General features: G+C 36.8%; 1 protein-coding gene across 2 annotated transcripts in view; it reads left to right on the top strand.

The window, feature by feature from the left end:
- PRKD1 (protein kinase D1) overlaps positions 1–15,943 on the top strand; it is a 118,358-nt gene that overhangs the window by 80,369 nt on the left and 22,046 nt on the right. For both annotated transcript variants that reach the window (XM_066188361.1, XM_066188360.1), the window contains 3 exons: positions 9,187–9,397; positions 11,020–11,097; positions 14,004–14,208. In XM_066188361.1, the coding sequence (XP_066044458.1) occupies positions 9,187–9,397; positions 11,020–11,097; positions 14,004–14,208 (494 nt within the window). The remainder of the gene's footprint in view (positions 1–9,186; positions 9,398–11,019; positions 11,098–14,003; positions 14,209–15,943) is intronic.

The following is a 15,943-nucleotide window of genomic DNA, read 5'->3' as shown; positions in this document are numbered from 1 at the left end:
GAAATACTAGATAGTTAGTCTGAGGAATATTTTGTTACGCTAAAATGAAATTTTCCATCACCAAACATCTGTTTCTTTGAAAGAAATTACTTTATTTCCTATAATCATAGAATGGTTTAAGTTGGAAGGGACCTTAAAGATCATATGGTTCCGACATCCTACAATGGTTAGGGTCATCTTCCACTAGACCAGTTGCTCAAAGCCCCACTGAACACTTCCAAGGATGAGGTTTCTATTTCTTCCTGTAACACATACATTCTTTCTGTGTGTCCTAAAATTCCAGCTCCACAGAACATCCATAAAACAATACAAAAGTATATATAAACCACAATTTTTGTAATATCTAAGATAGTTGTATTCTAAATATGGTGCTGTCTGATAAATGATGAATGCTCCAATCGGGATGATGGTAGGTTACCCTAAAGTACCAGCAATTAAAGGTAGGCATGGAAAAAAAGGTATTTGGAGGAAAAACAACATCGTATTTCTCTTGTGAAAAAAAATGTGTTAGCTGTCGATGGTTTTGTTTCAAAATATATTTATATGACAAAATAGAATTTTATTTCTATTTTTAATATATATTTTCATTATTTTGGGAAGTTTTATTTGTTTTCTAGAAGGAATGAATATAGTAAGGTTATTTTATAAACACACTTGAAGTGATTTCTTGGACAAAGTCTAGGTGAGCTTTGCTTTTAAAATAGAAATGATGTGTCTCGTGGGGCATAGGTAAGTGGAATGTTGCATATTTTCTTTGCTCTTTGATGAAGAATCAGGAATTACAGTTCTTTTTTTTGCTAAATAATATAAAATTTAAAATGTAAATAGTTTTAGTTGAATAGACTATGTATCCTTGACACAATACAAAGCACCAGGTGTTGCTTGCCTCTGTAGATTTGTTATAAGCAGAGCTGGCTTGAGGCTTTTTAGCTATATATAGAAGAGTGATTCTGCAGAACTAGGACAGTAGATGCTCTGGGAGGGAACTGTCTTGAGCTGTAGGTGGCCATTTTCTCTTTCTTCCCTCACACCCAACACTTAATACAGATGCCCTTTTGTCTCAGCCCACTGAAATAAGGAGTGCTTGTTTCCAATGACTCAGAAACTGCCAGTCTAAGAAGCCTTTGTTTTCCACACTCCTACAGAAGATCCATCTCCTTTTCCCAGTTCCAGTCCCTACAGTCTTGTATGCCTCCCCAGCTCACTGAACTGGAAAAAAAAAGGCCCTTGAGGGAGAGAATAAAGAAGAGCTGGGGTGTTGCAGCTGAGAGCATCTTGGTGCCTTAAACCACTTCTAATTACAAGTCCTTTTCTAATGGCTGAAGTAGAGTTCATTAGACCAAAGACACTGAAAGGCAAAATTAATGTTTTCTTTTGAAGGTACTCGAGTTAACTGTAAATTAATACTATTCTATTATGTTTTTTTCTTGTCACCCTCAAGTTATCTTTCCATGCTCCACTGGTACACACAGCACATTCCTTTCTGTCTGAATGGGAGCTTACTTTCAGTGTGCCTAGATGTTTAACAAAAAACCCTATGCTGTTTTGGATAGTGCTCCTGGAGTTTGCTCCAAAATCTGGAGTTTATTTAAAAATAATAGAAGGTGAATTAGAAGCTTTGAATAATTAAATGAATCCTAAGTAATGTTCACATTGACGTAGTGCCAGATCCACCAGGTGAAGATAGGGTCATGCACTAAACAGAACTAAGAATTGAGAACTCAGACACTGAAAGTTGAGTACTTAAATAGGAATTTAGGTTAATTCCACCATCTTTTACATTTTTTTTTAGTTTTCTTGCCTTTTTACAATAACTTAAGACATAATGAAAGTTAAACATAATAAATAAACATAATAAAGCATAATAATAATCATAATAAAGGTTAAACATAATAAAGGTCAAAATCAAAAAGTATTTTAAATACAGTTCTCTTTTTTCTTAAAGTGTTGCATATTTATGATATTTAAAGTTCAGCTGAATCCCATATTAAATCATTTTAGAATACAGAAGGTAAGTTTGGGCTGGCTTACCTTACACACTGCTGTGCCATAGAATAATAGTAGTCCCAGTACTACCTGCCATGCACTAAATGCTGTAGAAGTGAATTTGTTGTAACTAATGCAAACTATATTAGTGATTTTCTGACCTAGTTTGCCCCAATATGATTGTTTCAGAGGTTTATTACAACTAGATAAGATACAGAAGATGATCCAGCCAGTAATTTCAAACTACAAGATGTATGTTTAGGAAACCATTAAATATTGTGTCAGTTGTGTACCTGATATTTTCTAAGTATCTAGGAAGATAGAACAGAAAATGCTAAACAGCTTAAGATGTACATATTCTGTAATTTTGTGTGTGCTGCGTCTGCTGATGTTTTTAAATGCAATTGTTAGACATCCTAGAGGTTTTATGGGTATTTCACTCTTCAGCTTGGAAGAGGAGAGAGGTTCAGGTTGGTTTGTCATCAGGCCACTTGTTCTTAAATCACCTATTTGTTTTCAGCTTATGACCCTACATCTAAGTCACCATGGCTTAAACTGGAGGTTTGTAGAAGCTGTATGATGGTAACAGTTGGAATTGTTTAAGAGTGTGTGGTACATCTAGGGAAAATTAGGAGCTAAGTTCTTGTAGTTTCTAAGTACTAGCAAAAGGGTTTGTGCATATTGAAAAGTGCCAAATGCTGCAGCACACGTTTTACTTCCCTGTAGTATCTCTGAGACATCATTCATGATCATTTGGGTTATTGTGAGTTGGTACAAGATCCCAAAATGTTATTTTGAGGAATAATGGCAATCAGCGTGACCTTTTATCTCTGCTTACATGGCCCAGGTGTGTTCAGTGATGCTTTTCCCTCCCTTCTAAACTATAATCTTGCTTTTCTGTGTTGGTTACCTAGTACTGCCCCCAAACTTACTTCAGGCCTCACCAAGTATGTTTGTCTAGATATCCTCTGTCCAGAGCCAAGACTTTCCAAACCGGTGTCTGTGATTAACCCTAAAGACCTGCTGGTTATCCCTGATTTGGTAAGGATGGTATATAGACAGTGACAGATGGACACATTTATACAGACATTGGAGAGGAGGTGGAAAAAAGGCATGATTCATTTATGATAGGATGAATCTGAATTGTGCAAATACTACCTGAAGAGTTTTGTATTGAATTATAATTTGAGTATGATACCTTTGTGTTGCCATGTGTGCTTTTTTCCTCCTTTTTATTAGCTTTATTCAGCAGACATAACAAAGCTGCCAGGTCTGGCTTCTTCTAATACTGCAAGAAACTTCCATGAAAATAACTTACTAATTAACATACTTAAAATGATGAAGTACATAATATGAGAACAAACTAATCCCAATATTTTTGAATGAACTTACGTCTGTAAGATGCTGGAAAAAAGCTTTATGCTATATGTAAGTCTTACTATGGCTGCTGGTACTAGCAGATCCAAAAAGAAAGGGCTTTTGTTTTGGGAATTCCCTGGTTCTGAGGAGTCAGCATAGTCCCACAATGGCTGCTGAAACCCAGTAATCTTCTCTTGCTACTTTCCAAAATAAGGCAGGTTAAAGACAGAGCATTCAAACCACTGTCTGCTGCTATTGATGTCTGAGTAGAACAGTGTACATAATAATTTCCATCTGTGGATAGTTTAATATTAACAGCTTTTACTGAAGTCAGTTCTTTGATGTGTTTACACATGGGAGAGTGAAATGTTTTTCAGACCATAGCTATCTAACTGTGGTGCTTGTAGGATTAAATCATACACTTGACTTAAAGAGAGGAGTGCAAGAAGCCTTGAAAGACAACAGAGTTGATTGCAGTCTAAGTGTGGTATTTCAGTATATTTAACTGAAGATTTGTTTCTTTGAATTCACTTAATTACAGTCACATAGTTTAATTTGTAGAAGAAAGTCAACATTTGCATTGCATTAAAAACAGAGTTCCTGTGGTTACATAGATTTCTAGCACCTCACTTGACAGTAACTTCCTGTGAAGAAATTGTGTATGAACACATTAAGGCTTTATCCTCTGTCTTTAGTATAGGAAGGAAATGCATGTTTCAACAAGTCTGCTTCAACACTAAAAATGAAACCTCATGCAAACAGTTATTGCTGTTTGGCTTTCTAAAATAGACATCACTTTTCTCTGTTGTCTAAGTAAATAAAAACCCCTAGATTGTGATAGTTTATTCTTTTGTTAAGGCAAACGTTTCAAAATTGTGGGAATATGTTTGTTATTTCTGGTTTAATATCTCAGTGTAAACTAAAGGAATAATGTTGCAACACTTCTTAGATATTGAGCCTGCAAAAGGTTAGCACTTATTTGTGTAAGTTTTGAAAAAAATATATATTTAGTAGAGTATACGTTGTGTAGCCTGTTCTCTTCTGAGTGAAGGTTACTGACTTGGGTGTGTTTCTGCTGGCATGATTGCCAAAATGGAAGTAGTTGCTTTCTGACTCTTACATATTATGAAGCTTTTTAGTAAAGTTTTGCCAGAATCCCTGGGACATTTTTAGTGGGACTGTCAAAACCTTTTAAAAGAAATAAACAGTCTCTTCCATGTTTTAGACTAGCTCATGCAGCTGGATTGTAGATCTGGTCCTTTGTTCCCAAGAGGCCACCTCTGTGTCCAAGCAGTCTGCTTTTATTGCTTCCCAATAGTCCCTTCAGCATCTCCCTACAGTTTCTTTGTTTCTGTGCCTGGAAGGGATAGATGTGAATGCTACAAGACAGTCAAACTCATCCAGGTAAAATGAGCAGCTGAATCCATTGGTGGGGAATCAGTATTTATTTCAGTTTCTTAATTGCATTTTGCAGTGTATTTGGGCAAGGTAGAAAAGACAGGAAAGATCTGCTGAGCTATTTTTACCTTTAGGGGACTGTCTTCTTCCTGCATTGACTGTACAATGATTTTATGCTTCTAGCTAATTGTTGTGTCTTCTCATAGCTTTCAACAGAGCTCACCAAAACTCACATGGGGGGGCTTCAGTATATTCCAAAAATTCAAAGAAATTGAAGCAAGAAGAAGAACCAAGGCATCAGTTAAATAAAAGTCATGAGGAATGCCCCATGCTGGGGAAAAGCTTGGCACATCTTCCTTCTTGGAATTAAAAAACCATACTTTTTTCAAAATATGAGTCAACAAACTGGACTCTATTAGATATTCTCACAGTTGAAACATAATTGAAGTATCTGGATGTGATCAGTGTCACTGGCTTAGTTGGACAGTTAAGTATCTGCATATATTTCTTGGTGTTTGTTGTCCCTTGAATCGTACTCTTTAGCAGTTAAAGTATAGATTTCCTTGCTTGGGATGATTGTTCTCAAGGACTGTTTAGTATTTGGAGCTGTGCAGGCTGTTAGTTTCCATAGTGTAATCTGGTTAAGCAATCATTTCCTGGGAAGTTTCCAGACTTGCTGAGTCAGTAGTCTGGCTGGCTATCAGGAAAAACTCATTTATCTTTCTAACAAACCAGGCATGCCAGCTGAAGGAGAAGGTGCTTTGTGGAGGAGATTGCTTTTCCAATGAAAATAGGATAGTTCCTGGTTTCCTATGCTTTCAGTGGCTCAAAATTGTGGCATCTGTCTGATGCTGGGAGTGCTGGAAGTTAGAGTTGAGGGATCTTGACAGAAGTTTTGGATGATATTGGGAGGGGAAGCTTATCTGACAAGAGGGAGGAGGTACTTCTCCTAATCAGTCAGTCATCAGAGGGTGTGGAAGATGCTCCAGCTGCTGCTGCCATGAGTTATCTATCACCACCTTCCCTTCCCCTGCTACCTTTGAGTAGGACCCAGGGGGCACCTTGCCTCTGGCTGGAAGAGGGGCAGAGCGGAGTCAGGCGTATCAGGCCTGGGCATGCAGGACTGAGACCAGATCCATGAATTCGGATGTCTTTTCCAGCATGGGAGAAGGTGAAACTCAGCTTTACCTCTTGACCTGAAGGCACTGTAAGTTGAGAACTGCTGGTGCCTTACATGGTGTGCTAGGCTGCTGGCACGTAGCAGCCCAGCACTTGTGGAATGGTGAAGAAAAGCTGAAATACTTTTCTCTATATATTGGACTCAGAGACTGACATCTTACAGTAGGTTTTCCAGTATTTTATCTTCTGTTGAGTATCCACTACTGCTTGTGCTGTAGAAAACACTTACGAATTACTAATAAAAACTTAGTTAATTGTCTGTTCAGGAACACAACTTGGCAGCCATGTGAAATGAGACTTGAGGTAAATATTTCAGAAATTATAACTGTGCATTGACTAATATGAATTTTGAGAAAAAAACCAAAACCTACCAAAGAACACGATGAAAGCTTTATTAATGGCGACTCTATTTCATCAAGGCTGATGGTATGATGAGGAACTGTTTCAGAGTTATCTCAGAAACAATCAACTCAGTGCAGAGCATCTAGAATTCACTTTTTGTTTTACCTGACATTTTCTCAGAAACATACACTAGCACATTAAAACTGAAAAATTTGCCATCAATCTAAGCAAAAAATACAGCAAATAATTTGTCCCACACTTGTACTGTACCACACCTGAGATTTGATCAGACATCTAGGTCAGAACCAAAGCTGTAGGGAAGACTGTCTCTCTCTGTTAATCACAACTGCCCAAGATTAGTCCCAGTACTTTCTGCAACACTGCTGAAGTTTCTAAAACCTGAAAGGCATTTGGTGAGGAAAATGGCCAAACCAGCTTTCTAAAATTCTTCAAGCATGAAGTCACCTAGGTATAAGTAATTTGGACTTTGCTTTTAGCAGTATTTAGCAGGTTGCCAAAATAGTTTTTGATTTGGCAGTAATTTGGAAAATGAAGGTAAAGAGTAATCATAGAAAAGAGGTTTAATGTAGATGACATTAGTCAGGATTCTAAGAGACATGACAGTGTTAGGAGATATTTGGGTCACTTTTACAAGTGAAAGACAAGAGTAAGACTGTCAAGAAACTGCTCTAGTGATAAGAATGGTAAACTGAAATATTAGTCTGTTACAGTGGCATAATGAAAGCAAGCAATAGAACTCTGTCCCTTACATGTTCTTACTTCTTTTCAGTTAAACTTCATTTTAAGAGACTAGCATCGCTACATGCAAAATGTCCACCAAATGTCCAGATTCAAGAGAGAGCAAAGTGTTGTGACTAATGCATTGCAAGTAGTGATAAAAATTAAGATGAACCCTTTAGGAATCGTTTTATTCAAAAAGAAAATATTTACATTAAATTGTAGTATTGGGTCAAGCAAAACTCTTCTTGTGGGCACTGAAGAGCAAACTCAGGGTTAGGTCTCTGGTCACTGGGTAGGGTTGAGGCTGTAATTTGTAAGGGTCTGAACTAGGACTATGGAGTACCATTAGTCTGGACCAAAATCGTTTCTACTCTACACAGACATAAGACTGAGAGAACTGCATCTCTATTTCTCACTGCTTTGCCCTGTCCACAAACACTGAGGGCTGTGATTTCCAGGTGGCTTGCAATAGCTGAGCAATGCAGTTTGTGCAGAATATGTGGCTCATTCTTCTGCCCTGATGGTCTTCTGCCTTCCGTTTTACAGGCCTGTTCATGTTGACTTCATAAGATTTAGTGCAACCTCTTTATTAGTAGTTAACAAATATGAAATAAATTTCATCTTAAATTGAGACTAATTAATTGCTTGGAGTTTTTTAATACGCATAAGTGCTTTGCAGCGCATAAAGATTTAAACCTCAGGAAGTAATAAGCCTGTACTATCAGAGAATGTACTCAGACTTTTTCCACTCTTATTTGTGATAAAGACAGATGCTTTCTTATGCTTCTTTCAGTCTAGTTTCTTTATGGTGACCAGGTGTACCTGGCTCATACAATGTATTTTGCATATTTTTACTTTATTTGAAAGGACTGCATTAGTACAGTGGATCTTTATGCCTCTTGGAAAAGACACCTAATTCTACAGTATAATCAAAGAATTTATCTTCACAGCAAGAAATCTGTATGAACTTTGTAAGGAAGAAATTTTTTTTGGTCCCGTGGCAAATACACTGTGAAGGCAAAGCCTGGAACTAATTCCTTACGTTCTTCTGCCATTAAAATGACTTTTTGATTCCTCTTTACTCCAAAAGACTCAGACGAAAGCATACAAATGCATTTTGCTATATTTTGGTGACTGGGAAATAGTAATCAGATGGAGGAATTTCTATAGCATTATGTGTTTGAATCTAAGTAGTGTTTCAAGTTAATATCTACCTGAAGCTTCAGCTACTACAGGTTTTGAACAGTGGAGGCTCACTCTGAGTGATTGTTTTCTGGTCCTCAGTTATCAGATTATATGCAGATGATAGTGAGAAGGTGCTGCATTTTAAATAATCAAGCTGCATTTGCTCACTTTTTTTTCTCCTTTTACTGTTAATTGTGGGTATAGTTTGGTTGTTTCTCAAGGGCAAGTATAAGGAGAAAGCAGTTTTCTAGGTGAGTTGTTTTCTGGGTTAATTAAGTCAGCACAGAAAATAAGGTAACTCTTCCAGAAATTCTTTGAATTTCATGCCTTATTCTGTGTGTCTGACATCATATAAATACATATATATATGTGTGTGTGTGTGTATGTGTATGTATATATATAAACACACACACATATATAAAAAATAGGTATTTAAAGTGGGGGTGTGTGTAAATATACACACACACACCCCCCTTTAAATACCTATTGTGATCTCTTTTGCATAATCTAAATGTGGTAAGGTTAGGGATAGCAAACATTATAAATAAAGGGGATTAGAAACAGTAGTAGTTTTTCTATCATTAACCTATATGCACATGGAAGCACATAATAATTTTCTTAATATTTATACAAAAAAACAACCTTTAAAAGTTACTTTTGATCTAAAATAGAAAATAAGAGGTAGAAATGGTTTTTTATCAGAATATGAAATGCTTTTCTGAGAAATTTTAATGTACATTTTAATTTTGATTGTTTTTTTTTTAAATAAAAACCTATTTCAGTCATAATGTGAAGTGCATGACAGTAGTGTTGGCAAAGGTGTTGTTCAGTACCATTCAATTTTTTCAAAAGCAGTCTGAGCAGGGCATGATGCATGTTTTATTAGTGTTTAAAGGCACGTGACTTTTTATGACATATGACAGTGTTATTGAAGTGAGAGAATATATGAATACGATATTCTTTTAAAAATTAAAATTCCTTTTATGTATTTTACAGCAAAAGACACCATCAGAATCATACACTGGGCGAGAGAAGAGGTCGAATTCACAGTCCTACATTGGACGACCTATTCAGCTAGACAAGATTTTACTGTCAAAGGTTAAAGTGCCTCATACTTTTGTCATCCACTCCTACACACGTCCAACAGTTTGCCAGTACTGCAAGAAGCTTCTCAAAGGGCTCTTTAGACAGGGTTTGCAGTGCAAAGGTAAGTAAATGTCCTTCAGGAACATAAAAGCTAAGCATAATAAAATTAATAAATTAGTGTTTGAGTGGTTACTATGTAGCCTTATTCATGATTTCCTCACTAAACTGTCTGCGTGTAGGCACATGTACAATTACACTGGATTAAGCTGCAGTCAAAATTACAGTAATTGGTATTCTGTAGGAGCTGGCTGCGCAGCTGTTCATTCTTACCCTTTGATGTATGTGCAGTAGCTCACATTTTTCATTCAGGTGTAAATGATCTTGTATTTGGCATAGGTGAACCTGTGCTTACAGAATAGTTAACATAATGGACTATATTCTTATCTTCATTGTTTTCAATCTATAAAGTCCTGTGTGTGAATTGAAGCATATGCCTGAGCCTCAGCAGCTCCGTGTTTTGGGGAAGTTGTAATGAAAGTAAAATAAGATGGGGTTACATGAGAATTTAAACCCGCATTTTTTCAGTGTGACTAATGTGCTCTCAAGTCTCATGGCATTGTATACCTTAGTAGGTGCTGAAGTGAGTCAGGCCCCTTGGATCCTAGCCTAGATTGCTGGCTCACCTTAGCCTGTTAATATAAAGCATTGTGCATGCTGTAGGGTTGGAATGTTGGCTAATGGATGCTTTAAACCACCTTCCTTCTATTACAATAAATAATGACTATCATAAAATTAATCAGTATACTTTGTGTTACTTCTTTAAACCCTGCAAAAATTCAAAGTTGCATTCATTCAACTTACGGTGTGATTCTGATACAATTTAACTAAAGCAAAATATCTATCAAAGTATCACCTGTTCCAGTTCATTTTGAATGCTGGTGACCTAAGCAAATATTAACCCAATTAAAAAAAGAAATTTGCTGTAGTTTGGCAGTGCCGTACCTCTAGTTTGGTTTTGGATCAATCTTAAATAATTACAAGGATATAGAGAACCTTAGTATATTTTTTCCTTCCTGACTCTTTGGTTTCCTGGGTGTGTTAATATGTTACAGCTCTTAGTTTAAGATGTGTTCATAAGCCAAAAGAAAACAATTCCCATGACATCCAATGAAGTGCTACTTACACGTATGAAAGAAGTAAAGAAAAAAAAAATTAAAAAATAGGGAAAGGACTGAAGGAACCCACAGTTGCAAGCTGTCTAGAAGATGCCTTGAGATGTAAAAAACAAATATTTTCTCAACTAAAATTGTTGGATAGGGTTCTCCTGTTTCAATTTTCTGTTAACAGTATTTTCTATGTAGTCATTCTCTTAAATTGCAGCTGATACACTGCAGCCCATTCTGCTTCTTTCACTGGAAAAGCAGCTCTGACTTTGGAGCCAAGTACTTGTCTCCTCATCACTCCCCTAGATGAGTTGAGCACCACTTTTGCTGCTGTAGTGCCGCACCACCCAGCTACCCTTGGAAAGGCTGTTTTTCCCCTCAGACACATGCTTCTAGCATCTTCATCCTGTCCCTTCCAATGACAGGCAGCATGGAGCCAGGCTAGTGCACACTCTCTGAACATATGACTTCTATTAATGAAATGATAGGGCTTAACATCTATAGGCTGCAGAGCAAGAAAAAATATAATTGTGTCACAGAAAAAGAAATAATTTGGATGTATCCCTTTTTCACTTATCAGACTGTAGATTCAACTGTCACAAACGCTGTGCTCCTAAAGTGCCAAATAACTGCCTGGGGGAAGTTGCCTTTAATGGAGGTAAGTTGCATTTACAGTTGTTCCTGTCATTGTTTAAGCCATCAGTTAAATAAAAGAGAAATGTAGAACTGTGACGTGTACAGACACACATTTTTCCATTGCTTGGGAGTGGCCTTTCCTCTGCCATACTTCTGTTGTATGTTGAAGATGAGGTGTGGGAGGAATGCTGCGAGTAGCTCAGACACCATCAGTTCAGAGTGTGTTCCAGATTGCCTGCACTAGCAGGAAGGTTAAGCTCTGCCACAGTGGTGATGTCAGCAGCAAAATGGCCCTGTGATAATTCGTGGTAAATGCAGAAAGCCAAAAGTCACACATGAGAAGCTGGCACTCACCTGTTAGCTAGAAGCACAAAATTGTCTTTTAATGTGAGGGGAGAAAAAAGTGGTTGTGCATGATCTTCCTGGGAAGGAAAAATATACCTAGAAGAACTAGGAATGCCCTTCAGAAAAAAAGTCCACCGTTTACTGATGGCATAAAACTAATCATAACCAGTGTCCACAAATCAAGTCTTGATTATCTGCTGATTTTCCCATGCATGTGCTGCTGGTTTTGTGTTAATATAAGGGTGTATGGGTAGGCTTGACAGACACTACTGGAGGAAAAAAGGAGTGGTTGGAGATGAGTTGTTGATCGCCTGGAAAAATGTCACTTTCCTGTGTGATAAGGGAATGAGAAGTGTGGTGAAGTGCTCAGTTTCTAATGCATATTACTGTGTTAAATTGTCAGCCTAAACTGCTTCTGAGGTTAATGAAGTATTACCTTATGATGCATTCGTTTTCCTTTAGGTCAGTGGTCTACTTTATTGAAGACATATCAAGAAATTCCAAAATTAGGAATGTTAACTAATGTTTTTCACAGTATTTCTCATAGTAATGTTACTGTACCACTATGAAGTTTTTATGTTTAGTAGGAAAATTACTACAGATACTAGATATTCCACTTAAAATGTGGTAAGGTGCATGATTTTCTGGAAAATACATTATGTCTTCCTACTGAATGTCCTTTCTGATGCACCTCTCACTGGACTCTTGGAGTCACTTTTCTTTTTTTTTGTTTAATCTTGCACCATTTATACCTCACTTAACCCTTAACCATCCCACAACATAACTATTTCTTCAGGAGTGCAGATAATGTTGCCATTGGACATTTGTGGTTTGGTTTTCAAAAACTAAAATATACACCATGAGATGTTAATTCCATTGATAGGAGTGTAAAGTTTTCCCTGAGATTTGCAGTCAGATAAAGTAACTAAATCTGCTTATAAATGATAAACCTTTTCCTGCATAGATTCAGTTTTAGAGAGGAGTGATTGATCTAAGGTGCTGTGAAAAGACAGGAAGGAACATAAACTTTGTTTCTGCAGAACTGAACTAAATGAACAAAACTTAAATTTGTTTCTGGATTGCTCCTCCAGATTCCCTCTTTCCATCTGAAGCAGCTGTATTTCATCCCTCCAACACACTCCCTCTGCCCTCTCCCCACCTTTGCTTCACAAGCAACATGCTACTTTTAGTTGGACTTTCCTCCTGACAGGTGCATCTGATGCTGGCCTAATGGGAAGTGATAGTTTGTCTCAGGAAAGCATGTGCAGAGTCACTTGGGGTGAGAACACATATCCTGGGCTTATTCCAAGTATATTCCTTGAAGATTGCAATCTTAAAATTTATAGAACTTGGCTTTTATACACCAAATAATATTTTTAGTATGGTATACGTGGAATCCTTGTAGAACTCTGAATTGCGTGTCCTGAATGACTGATAGAGGGTCCCTGGGATTATCAAAGGCAGTTTTATCTGGTATCTCATTTGTATTCTCACAGTAATTTGGTTCACATTATTTTCAAACTTAATAAACAAAATACAGTATCTGTCATTTTGTCCATCTGCTGTGTGATGCATCTTCCCTAAAATAGTAAGTGAAAGAAGAGCTTAAGCAATGAAATTCCGAGTATGGTGTCAGTAGTAAATGCATTATATACTAAATGTAAGGGGTTATTTTTAACTGATTGTAGGTTTTAAAAATAGAGATTTTAAAAGAGTTGTAGGAATAACAAAGAGAGAGCTTCGCACTGTGAAGTATCATTCATGACTGAATTACTGGTTCTGCTAGAGATTAAGTATGTGGCTCTTAATCACACATCAGTAATTTATATCCCAAGTCTTAAGACTACTGTACATGAAAACAAACTTTTCAGATGTGCACTTCTAATTTCAGTGCAATGCCATCAATTCCAAACATTTTGCTGTCAGACAATTCAATGTCCTTTTTCTTATGTTACGTTGCCTACACGGGCTGTCAAGAACCTTACTCCACAAAATTGGGCAAAAGTTGCTAGGAGAAACCATTTGATTGTGTTCCATGTGATTTTAACCTTACTTCAAATTTTTGAAACACTGCAGCATCCCAGAAAAACTAATGTTGTCTTTACCCTCTGACGGGACTAATGATTTTATGTACCAGGTAAATCCATTCACAAGCAACAACACAACAAAAAGTTGTTTCTTACTCTGATCTTGCTTAGGATTATCTAATTTGGAAAATGGAAAGTTTAATATAATTTAATTATAAGCTGGATGGTGCTTTTAATGCTATGCCATAGTCAAATCAGTTAAACCCTAAGTCTTTGGTTTTGATGCTTGTTTAATATTTCTTTTCTAATGTCAGGGAGCATTGTTTCAGTGGTATTGATTATTGTGCTACTTTGTGCAGGCTTCACAGAAAACACTATTCCTGTGCAAAAGAATATACAGTTCACGTTATAAGCAATTGTCTACTTTATATTGTCTAGGTGCAGACAACAGACTTTCAAAGAGAACTTGAGTTTTTTGGAAGCTTAAAATGCTCCAGGTTGTTGTAGTTGGAGTATTGCATGTTTTTAGATAATAACTTGAGAAATTATTTTCCAGACCTTCTTAGTCCTGGGGCTGAGTCTGATGTGGTCATGGAAGAAGGGAGTGATGACAATGACAGTGAAAGAAACAGTGGCTTTATCGATGACATGGAAGAATCTATGGCTCATGATTCAGAGATGTCAATGACGGGATGCCATAGTGACAGTGGAGAAATGCAGGATGCGGATCTGGATCACGATGAATCTAACAGGATGATCAGGTGAGCTGGGGAGTGAGTGTACCTTCCAGCTTCCTTTGTATCATGCTAGGGCTTAAGGGGGAATCTGCATGGTCACTATTCTCACTCATTTAGAATGGGGAATGTTGGTGAAATGTTTGAAAGTGCAGTGAGAATGCTTTACTGATTATATGCATTAATAATTTAAGAGAAGCTTTATTGTCAAGTTGAAGCAGCATTTGAAAACTTATGAAAAAGCAGTTCTTACAGGTCTGTTCTTGTATGAAGATGATGTGAAACTACTTGTTCACCAGTAAAATATTCATTTATTTGTTGTTTACTTATATACCAAGGCATTCCTTCCCTGCTTTAACAGTGCAGTGCCTGGTCATTTAAATAAATAAACAATATATGTAAGTGGCTATGGTATAATCAGATCTAGATTAATTGTATTTTTAGATGCCTTTATTAAAAAGGAAAGTTTGACAAACCTAAAGTAATAACTTGAAGCAAGTTACAAAATAGATTAGTGCTTTGAAATGACTGTTCAGGAAGGAAGACAGGAATGGAGTTGTCCAACATACCTCGGAAGTGAATTAACAGAAGAAACAATATTCACTTATTGGAACTGTCTGAATAGTATGGAAAAAGTAGGGATTATTCATTGTCAGGGAACCTAAAATGAACTCAGGTAGATAATTTCAGCACTAATATCCTTCATGCAAGGTATCTATACCTTTAAGGGATCCATACCTTATAAAACATTTTTGTTTCGCAGGTCTGTTTGACCTGCAGTTTCCTGTTTGTTTTGCTTGTTGGGAGTCTCTCTCAGTAGTATGTTCCTCTTATTTCTGTGTTACACCTGTTGCACTAATAGAAAGCAATCCATTTCAACAATGTGCAGTTTTACTTCATGCAGTGGTGAACTACCATCATATTTATCTGCATAGCTACGATGTGTATGATGTATGGACACCTTGTATCATTGGAATATGGACCTGTGCTTAGATCATGAAATCATTGTCACAGAACATTTTAAATTTCCAACTTTTATTAAGCAGAGGTCATTGCAAGTTTCCAAAATCAAAATACCCAATTGTACTAATGTAACATTCATAACTACGGTACATGTTTTGCTTATGTAAGGGACATTCTTGTATTTCCAGTAATACCTCCTCTCTGCTGTTATTTCTAAGGGTACTTTCTGCATCCATGCATATTTTTTAAGTTATCTGTAAAAGCCAAAAAATAAATCTTTTGTCAGTAGAAACAAGAATATCTAAATAAAAACTGTAGAATGGAGTAATCATTTTTAGACAGAAAAGAGATGTTAACTGTATGTTACATACTTACTAAAACTTTCAGACAGCACTTTCTGCAATTTGATGGGAAACTACCAATTCATAAATCTTATTTCCAGAATGCATTACAGTGAAGCAGGGCCATCTGCAGACATCTACAGTCACAACAGCTTTGAGAACTTAACATATTATTCTTTTCCTAAACAGTATCAGCCCTTTGAAGCTCGAGTTGTTACAGCAATAACTTTTCTAGCAGGGCATAATAAAAGAGCAATGTTGTGCTCTGTTTTCACATACAATGCAGCATCGCTGTTTAAATTTTTGCCAGGAATAACCAAATATTCATGTTTAGGACTGAACAGACTGAATCCATATTCCATTACACAGAATCTGCTTTAGGAGTTGTTAACTCTAACAGCAAGGATGATGGGCTAGGTTGCTTCTGGTTACTACCGGATTTTATCTGACGGTGCAAT

Source organism: Chamaea fasciata, unplaced genomic scaffold (assembly GCF_029207755.1).
Source record: "Chamaea fasciata isolate MVZ Bird 193981 ecotype frontalis unplaced genomic scaffold, bChaFas1.0.hap1 SCAF_7, whole genome shotgun sequence".
NCBI lineage: Eukaryota > Metazoa > Chordata > Aves > Passeriformes > Sylviidae > Chamaea > Chamaea fasciata.
The sequence above is the reverse complement of the archived record's forward strand: the minus strand, read 5'-3'. Positions and strand labels throughout refer to the sequence as shown.